Below are 24,433 nucleotides of genomic sequence, written 5' to 3'. Positions count from 1 at the left end.
GAACCTGGGTCTGGTCTCCAGCCCTTGCTTTTAACGCCTATGTGTAATGAAAATAAAATAACAGGAAGTCAGACCTAATCTGAGTAGTATTTTTAGGAAAGTAAAATGAAAGATTTTTTGGGATTTTACTTTAGGAAAGTAAAATCCTAAAAAATTAGGATTAGTGAGATGTCCATAGAAACTTGGTTATACATGATGGGTAGATACATGTATTCCACAAACACTGGAGTGCCTACTGTGAACCACAGGACTCCTAGACACTTCAAGATTTCACAGCACACTATGAATTAAATGGGCATTTATAGGCTAATCTAAGAACTTCACCACCACATTTAGCATTTTCTTGATTAGAAAACGTGTGCCAAGTTCCAAACAGTCAACCTAAAAATAAATATTAATAGTGTAACTTGCTCATAGTTGCTTACTATCTTCCTTGACCTTAATGGAGAAATAATTAGTAATAGAACATATAACTATTACAATGTGAATGATTATGTTTTCATATATGCATGTTGGTTTGCAATCTATAGGCATGCTCATGAGTGTTTTCAAATTCTGGGTCTCCAAACTCCCAGAGATCAATGAAGTTGCTTATGAATGTGTTTAGTGGAGAAGAAAGGCAATTTTCATAAGAATATAATCATATTCATTACATTAGGGTGGCTTCCTGATCTGTACAACTTAGATTTATAAACTCCAGCTCTAACTAATGCAAGTTTTAAAATTAACTCTCCATGGGTGAATCCAGGCGAGGTCTCACAAGAATTCCACATTTTTAGTTGTGCTTCATTAAAAGCTTTGGGGAAGAAAGTAGATGTTACGTGCGTGTGTGTTTAACAAGATGTTGGCGCACTTTTGATTTTAATAGTTACATGAGAAAATCAAACAGACTCACTAAAGATCGCTGAAAAATTGCAGGAAACATTAGCAGAGACATTATCAGCCTGTAGAATTATGGGAAGTAATTCTGGTGTGGTGCCGTGATTTGATGGGCCTGCCTTTTATAAGTGATGGGGGAAGAGTGAGAGGCACCTACCTTGGCTACAGTTTTAAAGTACCATTTTCTTGGGTAAACTCTTTCTTTCATTTGTGGAGATGTCTGATTGGGAGGAGGGTAATGGGGGTGTACGTGGCTCACATCATAGAAGATCTTAGAATGGTCCTTTAAACTCTTGTTGAGAAATTCAGTTCAAAACTGTTTGAAGTGGTGACGGAGAAGCCAGATAGAATTCACAGGTGAGGCTTCTGCACACCTGGTGTGACAGTGTCTTCTCTGGGGCCTTCATTTCCTGATGCTCTGTCTTACCCTGCAGAGTCTTCGAATGCCACTTTGCTGACCAATGCGGAGAAGATTGCCACCATCACCACCACACACACCCCTTCGCAGCAAGGGGCCCAGGAGACCAGGTCAGACGTGGCTTTGGTTTCTTTTGTTACTTTCAAGGGGAAAAAAGTAACTCCTGTTGTGACGATGCTCCTCCTTGATTCTTTCTCTGTCTCCCCGTGGGATGTTCTTATACTTTTTTTCTCTCGCTTTGGCAGGAATACCACCAAACCAAAGCCGGAATCTCAGTTTGAGTTCAAAGCACCCCAGGTAACACAGGTGAGGGCCATTTCTCTTTTTTCCTTGTTGGCTTGGTGTGTTTCCTTCCAACTTTCTAAAGCTATTTTTACCAGGTATCTTCTATAAGTTACCCTCAATTAAAATAAATAACCTTTTGTGAGGGGTATGTACTAAACATGTACTCATATTGGTTTGTCAAGGAAATGACATTTTATTTTACTACCTTTGAAAAATATTCCTAGACATCCTTTTCTAGGCAGGGCTTGCGGGGAAACCCAAACAAAATAAAAAGCTATAATTATCTCAAGGATTGGTGATCAGAGAAAGAGCAAAACAGCTCATGTCTGCTCATGGTACTCATAAAGGCATTTATGTCAAGAAAATGTCTTTTTGTTAAGGTGTTTCTCAGACTTGTGAATTTCAGGTGAGACCCCTTAAATCTACCCAGCTGTCACACAAGGTGGTAATGGAGGGTACACAAGTAATAGCAGGTGAAGCAAATTTGGGAAACATGGGGTGATACAGAGCTAAATAGGTTTTTTTCTCCCCCTGACTGGCCTTCTCAGAGCCTTCCCTAATCCATTCCTGATTCTCCTTAATCAGCATGGGTACCACTGTCCAGATGTATGGAGGTAGCTGTTGGTATCCTAATGATGAGATGTTTTCAGATGTTGGGCAGGGAGGCTGAATACCCAGCAATGTGCTGGATGGTATTATTTAATGAAGGATTTTCCTGCCCCAAACGCAAGTCGCAGCCTCACCAATTAAACTTTAATATATGCGTGTTGGCATGCAATCTGTATGCACACTCATGAATGATTTCACATTCCGGATCTCCAAACTCCTAAGGTTAATTGATATTAATAAACAATCAAGAACCACCAAGCAGGGGATAGAAACTGTGCCTTTGTGTCAAATGAGCATAATGGAGAATGTTGGGGAAGAGGGAGAGAGAAATGTGTGTGGATTTAAGTCCTCCCAGAATGACTGCACTTAATTTCTTTGAATAGGAGCAAGATTTTTACACGGTGGAACTGGAAAGAGGTGCCAAGGGATTTGGCTTTAGTCTTCGAGGGGGCCGAGAGTATAACATGGACCTCTATGTTCTGCGCTTAGCAGAGGATGGTCCTGCAGAAAGGTGTGGAAAGATGAGGGTAAGTAGAGAGAGGCGTCTGGAGTGGACATAAAGAAGTCACCTGCAGTGACTTCTTGACATCCTGTGGTTAGAACCTGCACGTTCATGAGAATTACATGTTTCTAAAGCTTTCAGGACACTCCAAGTGCAGGACTCCCACCCTAGCATAAATCTCTCCCTCAAGCATAGTTAGCTGTAGCTGCTAAAGTTAGGTGAGCTCTTCCAACTCTGAGGTTGAGTGAAGGATTAAAGTCACTTATGAACTTATTAACATGGATATTGTCTGAATCCCATCTCCATAGTTCTTTTACTTAATCTCATGGGACAGGCACATCACTTCCCAGGGATTCCTGGGTATCCCAGCATGCTTCAAGAGCAGGAAGCCGTGTGGTTCTTTAGGTTCTGGGTGATGAGCTCCATTCAGTCTCTAGCTAGTCACTGCCGCCTCCCCCTAGGCCTCGGGAATGATTTAACACTCTGCGTTAGCAGAGGGCCAAGGAGTCCATGGCGTGACTATTCAGGGTCACTAGGTAGTCGTCAAAGCTGCAAATTTTAAATGCACATGTGCCAAAAGTCCAATCTGCTCTGTTTAGATATCTAATACCTCTTACCACCTATGAATATGTTGCTCTCCTGGGCAGATCAGATGATTAGAAAAGAAAAAATCATCTGCTCATTAGAGATAGGGGGCATAGATGGAGACATATATAGGGAACAATTTGCAAGGAATTAAAGAAATTGAGAGTCAGGCCAGGAAATCAAAAAAGTGATTAAAATTAGCCCTGAGCAGAAAGAGGGAAAAGAGTGACCAAAGGTGGGGAATTTAATGCTTGTAACTTAAGACAGAATCTTGAATTTTATGTTTCTTCAGACTGAATTTTTTTTTTTTTTTTTTGCGGTACATGGGCCTCTCACTGCTGTGGCCTCTCCCGTTGTGGAGCACAGGCTTGGGACGCGCAGGCTCAGCAGCCATGGCTCACGGGCCCAGCCGCTCCACGGCATGTGGGATCTTCCTGGACCAGGGCACAAACCCGTGTCCCCTGCATCGGCAGGCGGACTCTCAACCACTGCGCCACCAGGGAAGCCCCAGACTGAATTTTTTAATGAGCTTTTTTTTTTTTAATTGAGAAAGTAGACCATGAATGTGATTTTTAAAAATTAAAGGAAACTGGTGCATAGTAAAAATATAGTTTCCAGGGTCAAACTATATACCAGTTTCTTGTATATCCTTCCTCTATGCATACACATGCATAATTTGTGCATGCATATATGGTGGTTTATATTCCTTTTGTTTATATTTCAAACACATGGCATATGCTTTTCCATGTCTTTACTCACTTAAAAAAGTTTTCAGTTGAAAGAAATACCACTATTACGATATTTTGAATAATGTTGTATAGTTCACAAGACATATTGTAATATTCGATTGGACCCCCTCAGCATGGTAGGCATGGGTTGTTATCCTCCCCTTATACAGATGAGGAAGTGAACTCCAAAAAGTAAAGGACTTAGCCAAGATCACTTAGCTAACAAGTGATGGGACTCAAATTTAGTCCTGTAAACTCCAAAGCCAGTCCTTTCCTCTTCTACCTTCTAGAATATGTGCTCCATGAGAGCAAGGATCTGGCCTGTCTTGTTTACTCCTTTGCCTCCAGTGCCTGGAATAGTCACTGACTCATAGTAAATGCTGCAATCAATGTATCAGCCAGGAGTGTGGTCTCATCTGAAGGCTCAGCTGGGGAAGGATCTGCCTCTAAAGCTCACTCACAGGGTTGTTGGTAGGATTAGTGCATCTTGGGCTGTTGGCCCAAGCCATCCCTCATTTCCTTATCGTAGACTCTGTAGGGCATCTCACAGCATGCATCAGAATGAACAATTGAGAGAACAAAAGAGGACAAGTAAGACAGAAGCCAAGGGACTTCCCTGGTGGTCCAGTGGTTAAGATTCTGTGCTTCCACTGCAGGGGGTGTGGGTTCAATCCCTGCTCAGGGAACTGAGATCCTGCATGCCGTGAGTTGTGGCTGAAAAAAAAATTTTTTTTAATAAATGAAATATTTTTTTAAAAAGACAGAAGCCGAAACCATTTTGTAACCTTATCTTTGAATTGACCTCCCATCACATTTGCCATATTGTTTGTTAGAAGTAAGTGACTAATTCCAGCCCACGTCCAAAGGAAAGGAGATTACACAGCATATGAATTTAAGGAGGCAGGGATCATTGGGAGCCATCCTAGAAACTGTCTGCCACATCCGCCTCCCCTCAACTATTAATATTCCCTTTGCTACTTTATTTTTTTAGCACTTGACACTGTCTAGTGTACATGCATTTTTATCATTTTCTTATTGTCTTTCCCCCACTAGAATATCATCTCCATGAGGACAGGGATTTGGGGGTTTTTCCACTACTGTATCCTAAACAATAGAAGATTTTTCTGGAACATGTTCAATAAATAGTTAGTGGGTCAATAAATGAAAGAATTTAAAATTACAAAGCACCTCAATAGCTGGTGAAACCCTTTTGTGATCTCACTTGGCTCTCTCTTACTTTGGCAGGTTGGTGATGAAATTTTAGAGATCAATGGCGAGACCACCAAAAACATGAAGCATTCTCGGGCTATTGAACTGATTAAGAATGGTGGCCGCAGAGTGCGTCTGTTTCTGAAGCGGGGAGATGGCTCCGTACCAGAATATGGTGGGTCAAACTATGAAAACATTCCTTCCTTCCCTGGCATGACTCCATGAATTTGTCTCCAGAACTGCAGCAGGAAAGTCTTTTTGTTTCCCCTATTCACCAGTGTCTTACCAGCCTCTCGCACCATGTGATTATTTGCCTCGCTTGTTCTGAAATCTCTACACATTTCATCCTTTTGCTTGCTTACGTGGACTGGGGCATGGCCTAAGACGAGCTCTTTATAGCCCCCTTTCTGATAATCAGAGAGAACATTTTGTCTAGTCCGACCAAGAGCGAAGGAATGTTTGTTTGAACTGTGCCAAACTGTTTCTCAGATCCAATTCTTAGCACAAAATGACTCGACTCCTTTTAAGAAGCAGGAAAGCAGGTTTCCTGAGTGATATGTTGAGGCACAATTCTTTTTTTTTTTTCTCTCTCTCTCTCTTTTTTTTGGTTACTTGATATCTTTATTTAAGAGGCGTGAAATTTGGAGATGATTTGGGGGCCTTGCTCACCTCCTTGATGCTCTGTATGCAATACTTCTGCATCCCCCCACTGGTCCCTACCCCACATCAGACCACCTGAGCCCACTGCTACAAAACAAACAAAACTGTTGGTATATTAACCATATGTTTTTAGGTGATAAAGGATGAAATCGATTCCCAGTGCCCATCGTGAGGGAAACACGTTACTATACCTTTCCTGTGAGGAAAGCCAGCTTTTATCTAGAGTTCCTTTGTCATATCTGTAGACATGATTTGACTAAACAGTAATGCTCTTCACCTAGCCTAGTGTTCTGATGGTGAAATATTGTATATTATAATAATTACGTCCTATTTATTTGAGATTCTTGTTTTAAAATTAAAAAAAAAAAAAAAGCTATGCCCTAGATGTAGGGCTTTTCTTCCCAACCAAAGGTCTACAAAAGTTTCTATAGAAACTGTGATTGAATGGTCCCCATATACGTTGGTCCCCTTTATTAGGGATTTATCTGTTGTCACCCTCTTCTCTGAAAGTCATTTGGCACAATTCCCAGTTGCATTTTGGACTTGATGAGATACTTAATTCAGATGCAGCTCAAGGAGAAGGAATAACCCCTTTGAAGGACAGCCTTCCCAGGTGTTGGGCATTCATGCAGGCGCAAAATACAAGGGGCCCAAGGCAGGGGTGTGTGGGGGGGGATGGGTATCAGATGAGGCCCCTTGAGACATGGCCAACCACGGGGGAGGTATTTTGACAACATTAAGATGCCACAGCTTTGCACTGTACTAAACCTTGACCATAGGTGTATCGATGCCACTGAAACTGTGTAACATTATCTCCCTTTTCTGTCTTCCCTATGCTTCTGTTGGATGTGATCTTTCATTTGCGAGTCATCGTCAGTAACCTGTGTACCTTCTCAAAACCTATGTCTGTTGCACTGAGGATGAAAATCCAACACTAACAAATGTTCTTTGGGCTAAAAATAAAGATCATTGAGATACACAGTTTTTTTCCAAGAAGGGTTGAACCGTGCCAGGGTTGTGCTCCTGTAATGTCTCCATGTGTCATTGGGACTAAATCTCTCTAATTCTATTGATTAGAGTCACAAATGGGTTATAATATGTTAAGTTCCAATATTTTTCTGACTTGATTGGAACCTGCTTCTCTGTGAGGCTATTTTTGTAATGAGTTTTTTGTACTTAATTTAACTGCCGTGGTCTTGGGGGAGGGGGGATGGAGGGAGGGAACTTTGTTCTTTTGTTGTTTATTGTTAATGCTCTCCTATGCCAGCCTGTCATTGTTCCAGTTGTTTGGAAAAAAAAAAAAAAAGAAAAAGAAAAAAGGATGCATCCATTGTCTGGGTTCTCGAGTCACCTTATCTGGCTGTCTGAAAACGTCACTGTTCTGGTTTTGGTCTCTGCAGCCTTATTTGAGTGTTGCCTTAGACTGTCTGACTGGACAAATAAACTCTCTTTGCCCTGTGTTAACAAATGCAGATTTTTTTTTTCTTTCCTCTTTGTTATAGGGAATCTAAATGTTCAACTTTTTCTCTTTCTCTCTTTCTCTTTCTCTCTGACTGTTCTTGGTGCTGGGCCCTCCCTTCTACAGCGATGATACCTCCTAATATCGCTGCATGTATGAGAAATGAAAAGCTCGGGGAGGCTTGCTTCTACCTTATGGGCCATAATCAAACTACGGTTTGTAGCTCAATCAATACTAGGTGTTTCTGTGCTGTGGCCTAATTTCCTCATTGCTTCTGCTTTAGCTCTATTTTGATATGTTTGGCAATTCATTCTGAGCACCCTGCGTTCTTTGAATTGTAAGTACACCGCTGACCCTATGGAAGCCTTACTCTCCCTTCTCTTAAAAGTAGGTGTAAGAAATCCCAAGATTAGATTTATGATAGTCATTGAAGCCCCTTTCCTCACCTAGATCCTAAAATGACTTCATAATCTTCTGCGTGTGTTCATTCTGGAAGCCTACCCTGCATTCAGAAAAAAACAAACCTCAGATCACAAAGCTCTCACTTACAGGGATAGGGCTTTGATAGACAGGAAGATGAGATTTCCTACCCAGTTATCTCTTGGCAAATGACAGCCCACAGGCCAAATCTTGTCCGCAGCCTGTTTTTGTAAGTAAAGTTTTAGTGACACATCGCCATGCCCGTTTCTTTTATGTGTTGTCCATGGCTGCTTTTGCACTATAGTGGCAGGTGAACAGTTGTGACAAACTATGCAGCCTGCCAAACCGTAAATATTTTACTCTTTGGGCCTTTACAACTTTTCCCTTTAAAAAGTTTACTGATTCCTGCTCTAGGCTATATTCCTGCTTTTGTTAAAACCCACCCTAGGTTTTGGGAGATGTTCCGTGAAAGAGACTAATTGCTTAATGCTGACCTTGTTGGCTCATGAAGGATCCTTAAGGGGGCACCCATGATTCCTTCTCCCCTGTGACTGTGGCCCTGGTTTGCCCTGCACGCTGCAGCACATCATTTCAGGTGCTTTGCCTGGAATGCAATAGTGTGTATGACTTACTGGGTTTAGGTGTGACAAAGCATCCCTGTTTTGAAAAGAGCTGTCATAAATCCGGGATGCTACCTAAAACATTTGCAGCGTCATTTCAAATAGTTTAACAGTAAATAGGAGCCCTGTGGGTTGCCCTGCTTTTTAATCTATAGACAGCGTGAGGTTGTAAGAAGCTGTCCAGTGACTTCACGGCTCAAAGATGTAATTATGGCTGCTTCTATAGCATCAAGAAAAGTGCCTCTATCCGAACCCCATCTAATGTCAAATGTGATCCTGACAGCCTCTCTTCCACGCCCTTTTATCTGTCAGAAGACTCTACAGTTTAAAAACAGTTCCTTAAACTTATGCAAAAGTAAAGAAAATAGTTGAACAACATTCACAAAGGTAGAGAGAATGTTTAATGGACCCTCCCATAATGTCACAGTTGCCCATCATCAACATCTGGCTGTGTTGCCTCTGTAATCACCAGGCTGGATAATTTTTTTTTTTTTAAATAGAAGTATACTTTGCTTACAGTAAAATGCATAAAGCCTGAGGGTCCAGTGCAGTGAATTTTTACCTCTCTATGCACTCGTTTAATCCCCACCCAGATCAAAAGATAAACTCTTTACATTCCCCCAGAAAGTTCCCTCATGCCCCTGCAGGTCAATAGCCCAGGTTGTTTTTAAGCAAATTAAAACAAGTATTCTTTAAAGAAAGGAATATTTTCTGTCATGGGGGCTGGGGGCTGGGGGGTGGATCAGGGAGGAAGGCGGGTAGAGTGGGGAAAAAAGAGCAGGAGTTAGGGTGGAGACATTTTGATACTTTTAGACAGACTATTTGGGTTGTGCCTTTAAAGACTAAACTCATGACTGATGTTACGAGTTCTTTAATGATCTATGAGTATAAAGAACAGTAGGCTAGCTGTGGAAAGCCACACCTACCAGTTTTTTAACCCTGACTAGTTGCAGTTAGACTTAAATTAACCAAGAGTCAGTTGGCTTTGATTCTAACTGCTATAACAGTCGTTTGTTTGTTGTGACTAATGGGCTCTCACGTGTGCGGGTGGAGACAAGAGCCGAGGTCCTTGGTACCAAACTGTTGCTGTGGTTTCTCTTCCTCGCAGACCCCAGCAGCGACGGGAACGGCCCTCCCACCGGTCCACAAGGTGTTCCGGAAATGAGGGCCGCGCCCCCCGACCGCCGACAGCATCCATCATTGGAGTCCAGTTATCCACCCGATCTTCACAAATCATCACCACATGGGGAAAAGCGGGCACACGTGAGAGATCCCAAAGGCAGCAGAGAGTATAACAGACAGCCCAATGAGCATCACACATGGAACAGAACTTCTAGAAAACCCGACAGTGGGGCTTGCCGACCCAAGGACCGGGCACCCGAGGGACGAAGAGATGCCCAACCCGAGCGGATGGTGACCAATGGCCCCAAAAGGAGGCCCCCGGAAAAGCGGAGGGAGGGCACGAGGAGCGCTGACAACACTTTGGAGAGGAGGGAGAAGCAGGAGAAGAGGGAGGTTTCCCCGGAGAGGAGGCGAGAGCGGTCCCCAACCCGCCGGAGGGACGGCTCCCCTGGCCGGCGACGGAGGTCTCTCGAGAGACTCTTGGATCAGAGAAGATCTCCGGAGCGCAAGAGAGGAAGCTCGCCCGAAAGGAGAGCCAAATCCACAGACCGGCGGCGGACCAGGTCCCCCGAGCGGAGGAGAGAGCGGTCCCTGGAGAAAAGGAGCAAAGAGGACAAAGGCGGCCACCGAGAGAGGGACGAGACGAGTCTGAAACAGGATGCCGGCCGAAGTTCCAGACACCCCCCGGAGCAGAGGAGGCGACCTTACAAAGAATGTAGCACCGACCTCAGTATCTGAGACCCTGAATCACATTCCAGCCTTTACCGTGTCAAAGGTTCTAAAGAGGAAGCTCACAGACCTGAAATCATTTAGTTTCTTACCTAGTGAAGCGTCTGACATCAGCCTGATGATTCTCTGACTTGCGAGAAACATTCGATGCATTTGAAATCTTATAAGAAAAAAGATATATATATATGAAAAGTGTTGTGCCTGATGTATCATATTAAAGAAAGTATTTTTAAATGCATACTTTTTTGGAAATTATTTGCCAAATGCTGCCCCCAAGGGATATAAATTTTGTTTCTACATAAACTGTAGAATTGTCAAGAATTGTTCCCTTTTGGGGGGAGCGACCTTTTTCTCTCCTGGTAAAATGGGGCTGTTGATCATTTTCTCTAAGTAAGGAAAATCATTGATCAAGTTTAATTAATTCGATAGAGACTTATGTAGTGATGTAGTGCTATACTGTAGTTAGGAGTTTTTCTTGAAAAAAAAAGAAAAGAGCAAAAAGGCAAAAATTATATTTGTAAAAGCTGAGGACTCTTTGGAATGGATTAGGATTGCCGATGATCCTAAAATTATGCAAACTGTATGAAGAGACTACTATCGCAAATGAAGGATATTTATAGTTAAACGACACAGCACAAAGAAATGTTATGTTCTCAAGTTATAGTTGGTTCAGAAAACAGTTCGTACTCTCCCTGGCCGTAGAAAGGTGCCAAGAGGAGAAGGTTGGCCGCCATTACCCAAATGCAGCCCAAGCACAGATGCTCAGGTTCATTAGCATCACCAACATCTAATAAGATTTCATTAAGGCAGTGCCATCACAGCTTTGCTCAACTACTAGAAGGAATGGATAACAAACACCTTCTGTGTTGTCTTGCCTGATTTGAGGCCAAACAGGAGATGGAATGGGGGACAGTGTGCCCGGCATGAGGAGCCCTAAGAATTGCCAGTACAGAAAGTATGTTCCCCCCTTTTAGCATAAGCCCGCGGTTGCCCTTTGCCAAACTTGGGAGAAGGGAGTAAGCCGTGTTGGAAGGAACCTTTCTGTTAATGTTTAAAAGAAATGAGGGTTGGGCATGCTCATTCTTAGAAATGCCAGTTTTCCTTTGGAACCATAATGAAAGTCTCCAGGATGATTGAAAGGGAGAGAAAGATGTGATTTCAGTGGTTCTTCATCTAGCTGGCAAACCTCTGCCCTTATGACCCTGTTCTTTGAGTCTTTCGACAGAGCAAAACATAGTGATTTTTCTTTGATAAAAGACCCATTCTTTTGCTATCTCACAGGAGGTTTGGTTGGGTCGGCTGTAGCCCCAGGATGCGGTTGAAATGGATTACTGCCTAGCTGAGCCAAAACCTTTGCTTGTACCTGTTGGACCACTGCAGCAAACCGCTGCTTACGATGCATTGTGTATTTCCATAGTACTGTTTTGCATTTTCCATACAGACACAAATCTTTGCAAGTCAATCACTGTTGTTCTCATGGTACTGTTTAAAAAAAAAAAAAAAAAAGGAAAAAGAAAAAAAAATGGAGAAAACCAGCCAATTACCATGTGTACAGAGTTAAAAATTGTAATTAATAGAGCCTGTTTTAAAAACAAACAACTGTTGCCTTTTTTTCTTGTATAAAAGAGAATTTATGACACAAAATTTAGCTGTGAGGAATGTGATATGTGTTTATATTTCTGAATATGGAACAAATTGATTCATTGGGATATATTTTACTGTAAACTAAATCAGGTATGTAAAGCTGTTTTAAAAATGGGAGACTATATAAGTAATTCTCTAAAGCTTTAGTTGGTTTGAATATCATCATTTCCTCCATGGTGAGCCTGCTTGTGATTTATTAAGCACTTGTTTGCATTTCTGTTTTTCATTCATTTCTTGTGGTGTGCTATGGACTTAATGCTCTTTCTGTATTGATGAAAAGCAGTATGTGGGCCAATCTTTTTATAAAACACTATGCATATATAAATATTACATTGTTCATAGCTTTATTTGACTTATGGGTTTATACATAACATTAGAATGAATAGCTGTCATTGTGTGGACATGCACAAACCAAGTTCCTTTCCTGGAACAGACACAATTGTACATTTCTATAGCTAAAAAAGAGGAAAAAGTCTGTGACTGCTATTTTTATCTTCAGAGTTTTCCATACAGAGCATACATTGAACTACAGTAGTAAGGCGGAGCTGCATAATGATGTTCTTTTTTCATCAGTTTCCTAAGAGCCAACTTGGGGATTTTATTCCTAAGGCTCCACTGCTAGAAATTCTCTCACTCTTTCTAGCCAAATCCATGATGTTAAATGATCGATGCTTTCAGTTGTGGTCCAGAGTTTTAAATAAATGAAATCAAGAGGTGGATTTTTGGAGTACATCATGAAGTTAACATTTTGATGTCTTTCTTGTTGTCAGAGATGATACTTGACATCTTAAAATCTATGTGCTACCCACCTGGGCTTGGCTCCGTCTGTGAAGACTTTTGATGTGGCAGTGCCATCTGAGTTCCATGTACCAGATTTGCTTTGGAAATATCGTACTGTACAGGGACTATGCATTAAGCAGAAAGGTAGTGTTTTCTCTGAACTACTGTAACCTTAAATTGGAGACTGATTCTTTTGAGCCTACTTTCCCTAGTTCCCCACTTCATGTACATGTCTTGATGAGAGATGATATGGATGAGTATTTTGTATGATTAAATCAAACCCTATAGGAACTTCCCTCCCACCCATGACACAGTCAATGCCTGAAAGAATTTTGTGGGGAGAACTGAACACCCTACTTGTATTTTTTAAGTTTCTTTTGTGAAAGATTTTTTAATGCATTTTTACTGTAAAAAAAAATACATGGAAATGTATGCATTCCATAACCACGATTGCTTCTGGATTGATATCTTTCTTGTCTCCGTGTTATCTCAAATATATCAGGGTCACGTAACCAAGACAGAGTGTCTGGCTCCCAATGCGATGAAATGTCATACCATTCTGTTGAAAGGGAAGGGAATGATGGTCTTGCGATAGTATTGTGCCTTGCTACTCAAAGTTTGGCCCATGGGCCAGCTCCCTCCTCATCAGTGGAGAGCATGTTAGACATTCAGAGTCTCAGGCCCCGCCCTAGACCTACTGAGTCAGAATGTGCTTTAAACAAGATCCCCAGCTAATATGAATGCATGTGAAAGTTTGAGCTGCATGGTATTGCATAGAACCCTGGTGATAAAGCAAAACCTGCCAAGCCAAGAGTTTCATCACCTCCTAACTGTGTGATATTGGGCCAGTTCCTTAACCTCTTTTGAAGAATCAGTTTCCTCATCTTTGGAGGGGCAGACGTCATGGAGTTGTAAAAGGAAATGGAAGTGCTTAGCACGCCTCTGACAATCAGAAAAATCCCCAGTAAATGCGCTAAACTTTTTTTGAGGAGGATTTTCTTCATGGCAGTCGGTATTCTACTCCTTTTCATTGTCCTGGTTTATTTTCCAATCAAAACGAAGAAATAGTTTCTCACTCTATTAAAATGGGGAAGAAGGGCTTCTGTTTTAATTATAAAGTTAATGAACAATGTGGTTCAAACTACTTCACAAGTATAAAAATTACACTTACCAGTGTTTTGAGATAGGAATCCATAATGCCTTGCTTTGAAAGTTAAGATGAAAATAATCTCAAAACGTATCTTTTGGAGATAGAGATGTATGTGGATTTAGACATACTTTTAACTAGATGAAAAGGCTAATCAGTGAGTGATTCAACATGTATTCTGGTTGATCATGTTAGTAACCCTTTCCAATCTCCTTGCAGTTTTTGGATTGTTCCTTTGTGTGGCTTAGTAATTAGGATTTTCCTACAGAACCTGAGTTCCTGGGCACTCAAAACGGTATTGTGTGTGATAGTATGTTGCTTTATTTTGTCACCGGCATGGTGATTATGGACACTGCTCACTTCCCAAATATCTCTTTTGGTATCTAAAATGGTCCCTGACTTAACTGACAATTGAAACTATTTGTAAAACCCTTACATCGCACAAGTTCTTTGCCTGCCGTAAATGGTCACACCAAAAAGAAGGTACTGAGACTCGGTGAGAGCTCTCAGGGTTTTTCCTGCTTGTGGGCAGTCTGAGACCACCTTAGGTGTCCGTATCAATCATGGAAGGAAGAGCCCTTCCAGGTTCCTCCAGGTGATTTCTCTTATCATCCCTCCACATCATCAGCATGTGGGTGTTCAGCACAAGATGCTAGTGCTTTTGGAATATGTGTCATTACAAACGTCTAAGAAGAATGACAAAGCTGGCCCTTTCCAACACAGTTATTTGTTTTTCTTTTTCTCTTTGCAGGAGTGGGCCTTCTGTGAGAATGTTTTGACTAGTTCCACCCGGTGATGTCTCTAATGATTGTGCTCATTGTTGGGGGCAGGAGTGGTATGATTTTACTTCTCTAGTGCAGGCACTAAAGCCAAAGTGCAAGGTCTTTTTGAAAGTACATAGATTTAAGATTTAAGGTGGTGAAACCGCACAACTCAGATTGGGACTTGAACCCACTGTCTTTTAATTGAGATCTCAGGATTGGTCTCAGAACTTAATGAAACTCAGGTTCTTTATGTCTCGTCACAGAAGGAATTCAGTGAGAGACAAAGTGATAGGTAAGAAGTGGATTTATGTAGAGAGATCCACATTCGTAGGCAGAATGCGATCATCTCAAAAGGCAAGAGCGGCCCCAGGGCGTGGGGGTCACCTCAGAAATGAGAGTGGCCAAGGGAGAAAAACATCGGCAGAGTGTGGACCGTTCAGAAGGCAACAGGCCCCGAAATATGGGGGTGGTTAGTTTTTATGGGCTAGGTAATTTGGGGGGGGGCATGCCCCACGGCTTGAGGGATCTTAGTTACCCCCACCAGGGATCAAACCCAAGCCATGGCAGTGAAAGCTCCGAGTCCTAACCACTGGACCGCCCGCCAGGGGGTTCCCTGGGGTGGGTAATGTCATAGGCTAATGAGTGGGAGGATTATTCCAACTATTTGGGGGGGGGAGGGGCGGGGATTTCCAGGGATTGGCCTTTTATGGTTAGCCTCGGAACTGTCATGGCACTGGTGGGCGTGTCGTTTAGCTAATGTTTTTGGGGTTTTTTTTGCGGTACGCGGGCCTCTCACTGCTGCGGCCTCTCCCGTTGCGGGGCGTAGGCTCAGCGGCCGTGGCTCACGGGCCCAGCCGCTCCGCGGCATGTGGGATCCTCGCGGACCGGGGCACGAACCAGTGTTGCCTGCATCGGCAGACGGACTCTCAACCACTGCACCACCAGGGAAGCCCTAGCTAATGTATTATAATGAATGTCTAATGAGGCTCAAGGTCCACAGGAAGTAGAACCTTCCGCCATCTTGGACCTGGCTGGTTCTAACCAGTTTATGTTGTTTCCTCTATGTCGTGCCCTGCCCCCTTCCCTCCAGTTTCAGTGGTATTAACCGTAAAACGCTGGAGTTTTGCATGTGACTGCTACCTTGTACTCTCACCTTTCCGACTAACTGATAAATCTTCATCGACACATCAGGAAATAACAACTTGCTCAGCACAGCCTGGCCCTCTAAATGCCACACCACACCGGTAAACACTGCCCTTTTTATATTTATCTCTCAGGTAAGAAATTCTCTTTGATCTCCTAGGAGCCTAGAGGTGAAGGGAAAAGAGCTCAGAAAGGCTGCTGAATTAATTTCTATATGTGTAAGAGGCGAGAGTGTGACTCATTTATTCTTTTCTTTTTTAACATCTTTATTGGAGTATAATTGCTTTACAATGTTGTGTTAGTTGCTGCTGTATAACAAAAGGAATCAGCTATTATGTATACATATATCCCCATATTCCCTCCCTCTTGCGTCTCCCTCCCTCCCACCCTCCCTATCCCACCCCTCTAGGTGGTCACAAAGCACCAAGCTGATCTCCCTGTGCTATGCAGCTGCTTCCCACTAGCTATTTTACATTTGGTAGTATATATAAGTCCATGCCACTCTCTCACTTCATCTCATCTTACCCTTCCCCCTCCCTGTGTCCTCAGGTCCCTTCTCTATGTCTGCGTCTTTATTCCTGTCCTGCCCCTAGTTTCTTCAGAATCTTTTTTTTTTTTAGATTCCATATATAATGCAGTGTATGGTATTTGTTTTTCTACAATTAACTAACTCAATTTCGTTTCTTTTTGTGGCTGAGTAATATTCCATTATATATATGTGCCACATCTTCTTTATCCATTCCTCTGTCGATGGACACTTAGGTTGCTTCCATGTCCTGCCTATTGTAAATAGAGCTGCAATGAACATTTATTCTTTCAACACATTGGGGACCACTGTGGTTCAGGTACACGCTGGGACTAGAAACACCTGCTTCCTGATCTTGAAAGCTTACACTTTGGTTGGGGAAGGTGAACAGTCAAATACATATAAACCTCTTTTCAAGGAGAAGCACAGGGTGTTATGAGAGAAAATAATCATAGATTTAGCCAGACTGAGGAAGGTTATAATTCCAGAAGGAAGAAGAGTTAACTGTTGAAAGAGGGAGGGAATGTGGTCCAAAATGGAAGGGGTGGTGCTCTGAAGGGCCATTGGGATGGGGGGTGGGGAGTTGTTATTCTGAATTTTGGACTGAAGTGTAATAGGAGACAACTGGGGAGGGTAACAGGGCCCCTGGTGAGCTGTACGTGCGTTGGGGGAGAATCCAGTAAAGCACTAGTGCGAGTCCAGAGAGCAATGCTTATCATGAAACAGCATCTTGGATAAGGCAGGATTTCTCATAACTGAGAAGTCCCCAGGCCCATGTTTAACATCCTCTTGTTAGGAGACTTCATTTTCTTTTCAACCTAATCCTCCTACCTCCCCTTCGCTAGACCTTTGTTAATAAGTGCAGAACACTCTGTGCCCAGTTTCTTGTGTTACAGTCATTTACTATTCTACCTGGTTTTCTCCAAGTTTACAAATTTCCATCTCACTACCTTTTTTTTTTTTTTTTTTCCAGATTCTGGCTTCAAACCTTGTAATCTTGTTTTCACTTCTTTTTTATTTTTATTTTTTGAGATTAACTACATCTTTCTCAAGCTGTAGAAGCCCGGTTAGATATTATCCCATCTTTGTTAAACATCCCCATATTTGTATTGAGAGAGGAACCACTCCTAGAATATCCTACTTTGAAAAGCAGTGTGGTTTTGTTTGGTTTTTGGCCATGCCACTCGGCATGCGGGATCTTAGTTCCCCACCAGGGATCGAACCCGTGCCCCCTGCCGTGGAAGTGCAGAGTCCTAACCACTGGACTGCCAGGGAATTCCCAGCAGTGTTTTTTTTTTTTTAATTTATGAAAGTAATTAATTTTTAAAATAAAATATGCAAGTGTGTCAGGAAAGTATAGAATAAAAGGTGACATTGTTCGTTACTACCTGTCAAACCCAAACCAGAGAAGTAACCATTAACAGCATGGTTCATGACAGTTATGATCTTTTTCTACTTATATACAAATGTATATATATAGTTTGGGGGTTTGTTTTTATGCAAAAAAAAATGGGCCATTAAGTACATACTATTTTATATACTGTTCCTGGAGGACAATTTTTCATATTTTTACATATATATAATATATACACATGTCATGTACATATATGTATATATGTACATATTATACATGTACATATATACATATATATAACATATACATATGCACATATATATATTCTAATTCTCTATCTGTACTTCCTCGTGGATCACTGCAATAACTTTCTTCCTGTTCTACCTGCCCACCTACATACTCTTCTCCACATAGCAACCACAGCAAATCTTTTAAAATGTCAAGTGAAAGGTCAGAGTCCTTACAGCAGACTCCAAGGCCCTGTGTGATCCAGCCTTTCCTTTCCTTCTGACCCTCCCTCACCAGTTCTTCATCCATACTCCAGGCACCCAGCCTCACTTAGGGCCTTTGCTCTATCTAGTCCCTGGTCTGGAAAGCTCTTTCCCCAGATATTCACAGCTGACTCCCTCGCTTCATTCAAATCTGCTCAAATCTCACCCTTCCAATGGGGCCCACTACTTCACGTGATTTCCTTTCTTGGTTCTCCTCTTTCCCCCTCCTTGGCACTTACCAGCTTCTAACATGCTGTGCTCTTTATGTACTTACTTATTATCTTTATTGTTTATCACCTGTCTCCCTCCTCTAGAAACTGGGTTAGTTTTATGGACACGCAACCCTGCACTTCGAAGGGCCCCATGCTTGATTTAATGCTCTGCCATCATCATCTTGAAATTTTAGTAATTCTTAAATAAGGAGCAGCACCTTTGCAGTTTGCACTGGGCGGTGCAAATGATGTAGTTTGCTTTTTCTAGAATGCGAGCTTCACAAGAGCAAGGATCTTGGTCCTGAACTCTGATGAATTTCAAGTTCCCAGAAGATGATCTTATTTACAGTAGAGGCACGTCATATGCGCTCAGTAAATAGAAGTATTCTCTCTGTAGTTTCATATTCTGAAGTTGAACATTTACTTAACTAGTCCCTTATGAATTACAAAAACATGCTGCAGCAAATAACCTTATACAAAAACTTGGTACCCTTGAGTGGTTTGGTTTAAATACTTTTGAAGGGGTACATTGTGACTGCTAGTTCTTTTTTATTTTTGGTGACACCAGAATTGTTGAGACCTTGCCTCCTTTCATTGGGAACAGCCGTGTTTAGCAAAGTGCTTGCAGACTGCAGACCCATATCTCATCAGAGAGAGTTACCAAGCACAGTATAGCCACTAAACCAACACTTCATAGCCTTGGCTACACATGGAAAGCACCCAGGTGCTTTAAAAAATGCTGATGCCTGTCCCCACCCCGCAGGGATCCTGATAAAATTAGTCTGCAGTGTGGCCTAGCTTGTTTAAAGGTCCCAGGTGATTCTAATTGGCCGCTGTTGCATTATTCATCTGCTTTAACCTCAGACTGTGTGGGATTGAGTGGGTCTGTTGTGCTTCTTTCTTTCTGCCTTATAATATCTAGGGCTGTCTTTTTTAGTTTGCAATATAGCAGCAGCTCAAAGGAAAGATGGTTAGAGATTATTTTCCTAGGGTAAACTCAAAAGCCTTTCGATTCCAGGAAGTTGTTAGCCAAATATAGAGATAATAAGTATGTTTCAATTGTGAATTCTGTTTAATATTCCTGTCACCATTAAACTTATTCATTAATAAGGATAATGGAGAGACTTCTGAATTGTCAACAAGAGATCCGAGCAACATCATTTAAACCAAGATTTAGCCAGAGTACTTTCACTTAAATTAATTTGAGAAATATTTTAATGGTCTTATGAAATGGGACATGTGGTATGTTAAAACCCAATGAGAAAAAAAATGAGAAAAAAAACAATGAGAGAGAGAGAATACCAAATAATTAGCAATTAGCAGTCATGAGGATGAACAATTATTTTCTAACAAGTTCTTCCAAAGTATTTATGATTCTTCTACCCACCACCTCCCACACAGCTCCTTTTAGCAGACAACTTTGGGGCTGAAAAGTAATTATGCCATGGCTGAATAAGGGGAATGTGACATTCTTAAGACCAAAACAACATACATGCCTTAAGTTTTAAGGGGTATAAAATTCTTGGGAAAATAGTGCTGGGAATAAATGCTATTTACCTAGCATCTCCTCGATTATCATAAGAAGACTCTAACATTGATCCAGGCAAGTGTGTGGGATCCACCATTGATATGACCAGCCCTAACTCTGGACCAAAGGGAAGTATACTTGAAATAGTCATGAAATCTAGAACAAGGCAGTATCCAGTGAAAGTTTCATGTGTCCAACCTATCAACTAGACAGCCCTCCCTAAAGTCACCCCTTGTGGAAGGAATTTTTTTTTTTCTGACTGCAGCTGTGGGTTGGCTGCTGCATTTTGTTTTGTTTGTTGTTTTTTTTTTGGAGAAATTTTTTGCGGCAGATTCTCCATGTATCCTTGGAAATGGTAACTTAGTTGACCTTAACTCCTTCCATTATCTCCTGAAAACAGAGCTTAGTTCAAAGCAGTTTGTTAGCAAATATGTAGTGATGACTGTTTTCCTGGCACGGTGCTCACTGTCAAACAAAGGCAATAAAAATCCCAGCGTTCCTGAAGTTTAGTCTGGCACGGTGGATGGACATTGAATGATTGAGTTCAATTGTGGTAAGAGCTGCAGATGTGTATGTGGTGCCCATGGCCGTCTATAAGAGGACAGCTTACTCTGGACAGTTCAAAGAAAGGAGGCAAAGAGAAGGAAGGGCTTGCCAAGGAGAAGGGAGACCTCTGCAGAGGCCTCGTGGCAAAGGGAGTGCAGCTTGTTCCAGCAGAGAATCAAAGACCCATGAGACTAAAGATCTAGCGCAGCAGGGGAGGAAGAGGGAGAAGCAAGACTTGGAATGTGTCTGTGAGCCTTAAGGAGAGAGACCCACTGCTTATTCCCACTGGGTGAGAAAAGACAGCCCAAAGGAGCAATTGACAGAGGACCAAGTGATCCCCTCATCACTAAAATAGCTCCCACAAAGCAGTGAGAATGGACCACATCTGACATCTCTATAATCCTGAAACCTGCTAGAATAACCACAAATATTTGAAAGAAAAGTCATGTGTTAGTCTCCTTTTTACAAAGAAGCAAATCTTTTATTTATTCTTCCTGCAAGAGCCAAACTTTGGGTTATAGAAAGTGCACTTGGGCTGGGAGTACCTTTGCTGTCAGTCACTTTTTTTTTTTTTTTTTTTTTTTTTACCGGGCAGGTCTTACTGGAAACTTGTAACACATGGAAACATTTCCTGCAGATAGATGGGCAAAATTTTTGAGCAAGATTACAAACTCCATGAAATCACCCAGTCTGGTTTATGATGTCTTTTCCTCTCAACCTGGTTCAGTTTTATTTTAGAAATTTCATGGGGGGTTATTTTTATCACTTGGGTGTATTCTGTTTGGAAGGCTTTTGTTTCAGTCTTTATTCTTACTAAAAATTTGTTTCTCTCTCTTCCTGACTTCCACTGAAATGAATTGAATGAGAAATCCCAAAGGTGCATGTCTAGAGAATAAAAATGACTTAATTGTCCTCCCTGTTAATGAACTTTAATTTGGATTTTGAGGAAGGGTTTGTTCCTTTGTGCCCTCCCCCATGATGTCATGGACAGTGACTTTCAAAGATTGGGTCTGCTCCATTCATAGAATTTAGACCAAAAAGGATTCCCTATTTTCTACTATTTTATAATACTTTTAGAAGAAGCCAGATGTGGGCATCACTTAGAACATGACCCAAACTTTGAAAATACGGGAAGGACAAGTGAGACAAAAACCTTAACTTTTTATTTGTTTTATGATACAAGTAATAGATACTACATTAGCTTTGTTTTAAAAAATCCAAATAGTATAAAAGACCCTCTTGATGACGCCCTCCCCCCAAATTTCAGTCTTAGCCCAGAGCTAGCCACTGTTCTCAAATCAGCTCTCTCCATTCAGACACATCACTGTACATGTGCAAAGGCATAAAAATACATATATGTAGATAGTTTTTATCTGTGGGATTCTAAAATGACAAGTGCACAATAATGTACATATTGCTTGTCAGTGTTATTTGTTTTTTCTCACTAAATGTATCTTGTAGATCTTAACCACTTCAGTGAGTGTTCTCATGCTTTTTTTTTCTTGTTTTTTAAACTGCTGAATAGTATTCTGTAGTGTATTAGCCTGCTCATGCTGCTGTAGCAGAACACCGTAGACTCAGTAACTTAAACAACAGCAAGTTATTTTCTCATCTTTTTGGAGGCTAGAAGTCCAAGATTAAGGTCCCAGTGTTGGTTCCTAGTGAGGACTCTTCCTGGCTTGCAGACAGCTGTCTTCTCACTGTGTCTTCACGTGGCCTTTTCTCTGCTATCTCTTCCTCTTCTTGTAAGGACAGTAATCTTTTCTGATTAGGGTTCACCCTTATGACCTCATTTAAGCTTAATTACATCCTTAAAGACCTTATCTCCAAATGCAGTCACACTGGGGATTAGGGCTTCAACATAAGAATTTTGGGATGACACAATTCAGCCCACAGCATTTAGTATGGATGTACTACACTTTCTTTCATCTCTTTTATCTGCCATGGGAGAAATTCCCTTAAAAATTTTTTTTTTAAGTTTAACTCCAGCATAATTTTGTCCCCTTGGTCTAAAAGAGACCGTTTCCTTCACCTCTGGGATGGTGGGAAGTCAAGGGAGAGGGAATGGAGATGGGGAGGGATAGGGAAGCAAGAGATTGATTTGTAAAATACTGATACCCAGTTACTCATTCTCATTAGCCCATGGAGTTTTCAGCTTCTTCTCTCCCTGCTAAGAAAGTGGGCGAATCTGGCATTTCAGGATGCAAAGTTGGAGGAGGTAGGCAAGGCCAGAAATATCCTGTATGGGCTGCAGGCCTTCCTTAAAAAGTTAGCATTGCCAGTGGGAAACCTAGGAGGACCAAAAAAGCTCCAGGCCATAGGCAGACACCCCCAACTCAGTTTCCAGCCACTATCCAGACGCAGTTGTCCAGAGAGATGTGCATCCAGTTACAAAATGCCATGTTCACTATTCTGTGCATCTTTTAGGAACCCTCTGTGTGCTTGCACACCCAAGTCCCTTGATGCCAAGGGAAAATATGGCATTCTTTGTTCATTTAGACCAAAGAGTAATTACCCAGGGAAGATAAAGAAAAATTGTTTGATAGAGACTTCATTAAATCTGTAGATTGCTTTGGGTCATATGGCCATTTTAACTATATTAGTTCTTCCAATCCAAGAGCATGGGATATCTTTCCATTTCCTTGAATCATCTTCAATTTCCTTTATCAATGTTTTATACTTTGCATATAAGTCTTTCAACTGCTTGGTCAGGTTTATTCCTAGGTGTTTGGTTTCTTTTGGTTTTTGTTTGTTTTTTGGATGCAATTTTTATTATTAATTAATTTATTTATTTATGGCTGTGTTGGTCTTTGTTGCTGCGTGTGGGCTTTCTCTAGTTGCAGCAGGCAGGGGCTACTCTTTGTTGTGGTGTGCAGGTTTCTCATTGCGGTGGCTTCTCTTGTTGCGGAGCATAGGCTCTAGGCCTGCGGGCTCCAGTGGTTGTGGCACGCGGGCTCAGTAGTTGTGGTACACAGGCTTAGTTGCTCCGCAGCATGTGGGAACTTCCTAGACCAGGGCTCGAACTCATGTCCCCCTCATTGGCAGGCGGATTCTTAACCACTGTGTCACCAGGGAAGTCCCTGGGTGCAATTTTAAATGGGATTTTTTAAAACTTTCTCTTTCTGATATTTTCTTGTTAGTGTAAAAAAACACAACGGATTTCTGCATATTAATCTTGTATCCTGCTACCATGCTGAATTCATTTATCAGTTCTAATAGTTTTTGTGTGGAGTCTTTAGGGTTTTCTATAGAGTATCATGTCATCTGCATATAATGACAATTTAACCTCTTCCCTTCCAATTTCGATACCTTTTATTTCTTTTTCCTTTCTGATTGGACTTCCAATACTACGTTGAATAGAAATGGTCAGAGTGGGCATACTTGTCTTGTTCCAGAATTTAGTGGGAAGACTTTCAGCTTTTCACCATTTAGGATGATGTTCGCTGTGGGTTTGTCATAGCTGGCCTTTATTATGTTGGGATATGTTCCCTCTATACCCACTTTGGTGAGAGTTTTTATGGATTTTGAATTTTATCCAATGCTTTTACTGTTTCTATTGAGATATTCATGTGGTTTTTGTCTTTTCTTGATGTATTGCACTGATTGATTTGCATATGTTGAACCATCTTTGTGATGCTGGAATGAATCCAACTTGATCATGGTGTATGATCCTTTTTAGGTGTTCTTGGATTCAGTTTGCTAATATTTTGTTGAAGATTTTTGCATCTATATGCGTAAAGACATTGGCCTATAATTTTCTTTTTTGGTGTTGTCTTTGTCTAGTTTTGGTATCAGGGCAAGGTGATGGTGGCTTCATAGAACGTCTGTGAGAGTATTCCCTCCTCTTTGATATTTTGGAAGAGTTCAAGAAGGATAGGTATAAGTTCCTCTTTGTATGTTTGATAGAATTTGGGGAAATAATTTTTTTTTTTTTTTTGCGGTACGCGGGCCTCTCACTGTTGTGGCCTCTCCCGTTGCGGAGCACAGGCTCCGGACGCGCAGGCTCAGCGGCCATGGCTCACGGGCCCAGCCACTCAGCGGCATGTGGGATCCTCCCAGACCGGGGCACGAAC

The 24,433-nt window shown here is 41.7% G+C and overlaps 1 protein-coding gene across 10 annotated transcripts in view; it reads left to right on the top strand.

The window, feature by feature from the left end:
• Window positions 1-12,175, top strand: part of MAGI1 (membrane associated guanylate kinase, WW and PDZ domain containing 1) — a 635,889-nt gene extending 623,714 nt beyond the window's left edge. For 9 of the 10 annotated variants that reach the window (XM_060109161.1, XM_060109156.1, XM_060109160.1 and 6 more), the window contains 5 exons: window positions 1,314-1,407; window positions 1,543-1,603; window positions 2,575-2,718; window positions 5,252-5,390; window positions 9,483-12,175. In XM_060109161.1, coding sequence (XP_059965144.1) covers window positions 1,314-1,407; window positions 1,543-1,603; window positions 2,575-2,718; window positions 5,252-5,390; window positions 9,483-10,234 — 1,190 coding nt within the window. In that variant the 3' untranslated portion in view covers window positions 10,235-12,175. Of the gene's footprint in view, window positions 1-1,313; window positions 1,408-1,542; window positions 1,604-2,574; window positions 2,719-5,251; window positions 5,441-9,482 lie in introns of those variants that run through there. The other variant, XM_060109158.1, reaches the window with a different exon arrangement.
• Window positions 12,176-24,433: the final 12,258 nt, after the last annotated feature.

The sequence above is a fragment of the Mesoplodon densirostris genome, chromosome 10, assembly GCF_025265405.1.
Source record: "Mesoplodon densirostris isolate mMesDen1 chromosome 10, mMesDen1 primary haplotype, whole genome shotgun sequence".
Taxonomy (NCBI): Eukaryota; Metazoa; Chordata; class Mammalia; order Artiodactyla; family Ziphiidae; genus Mesoplodon; species Mesoplodon densirostris.
This window is presented reverse-complemented; position numbering and strand designations above follow the sequence as displayed.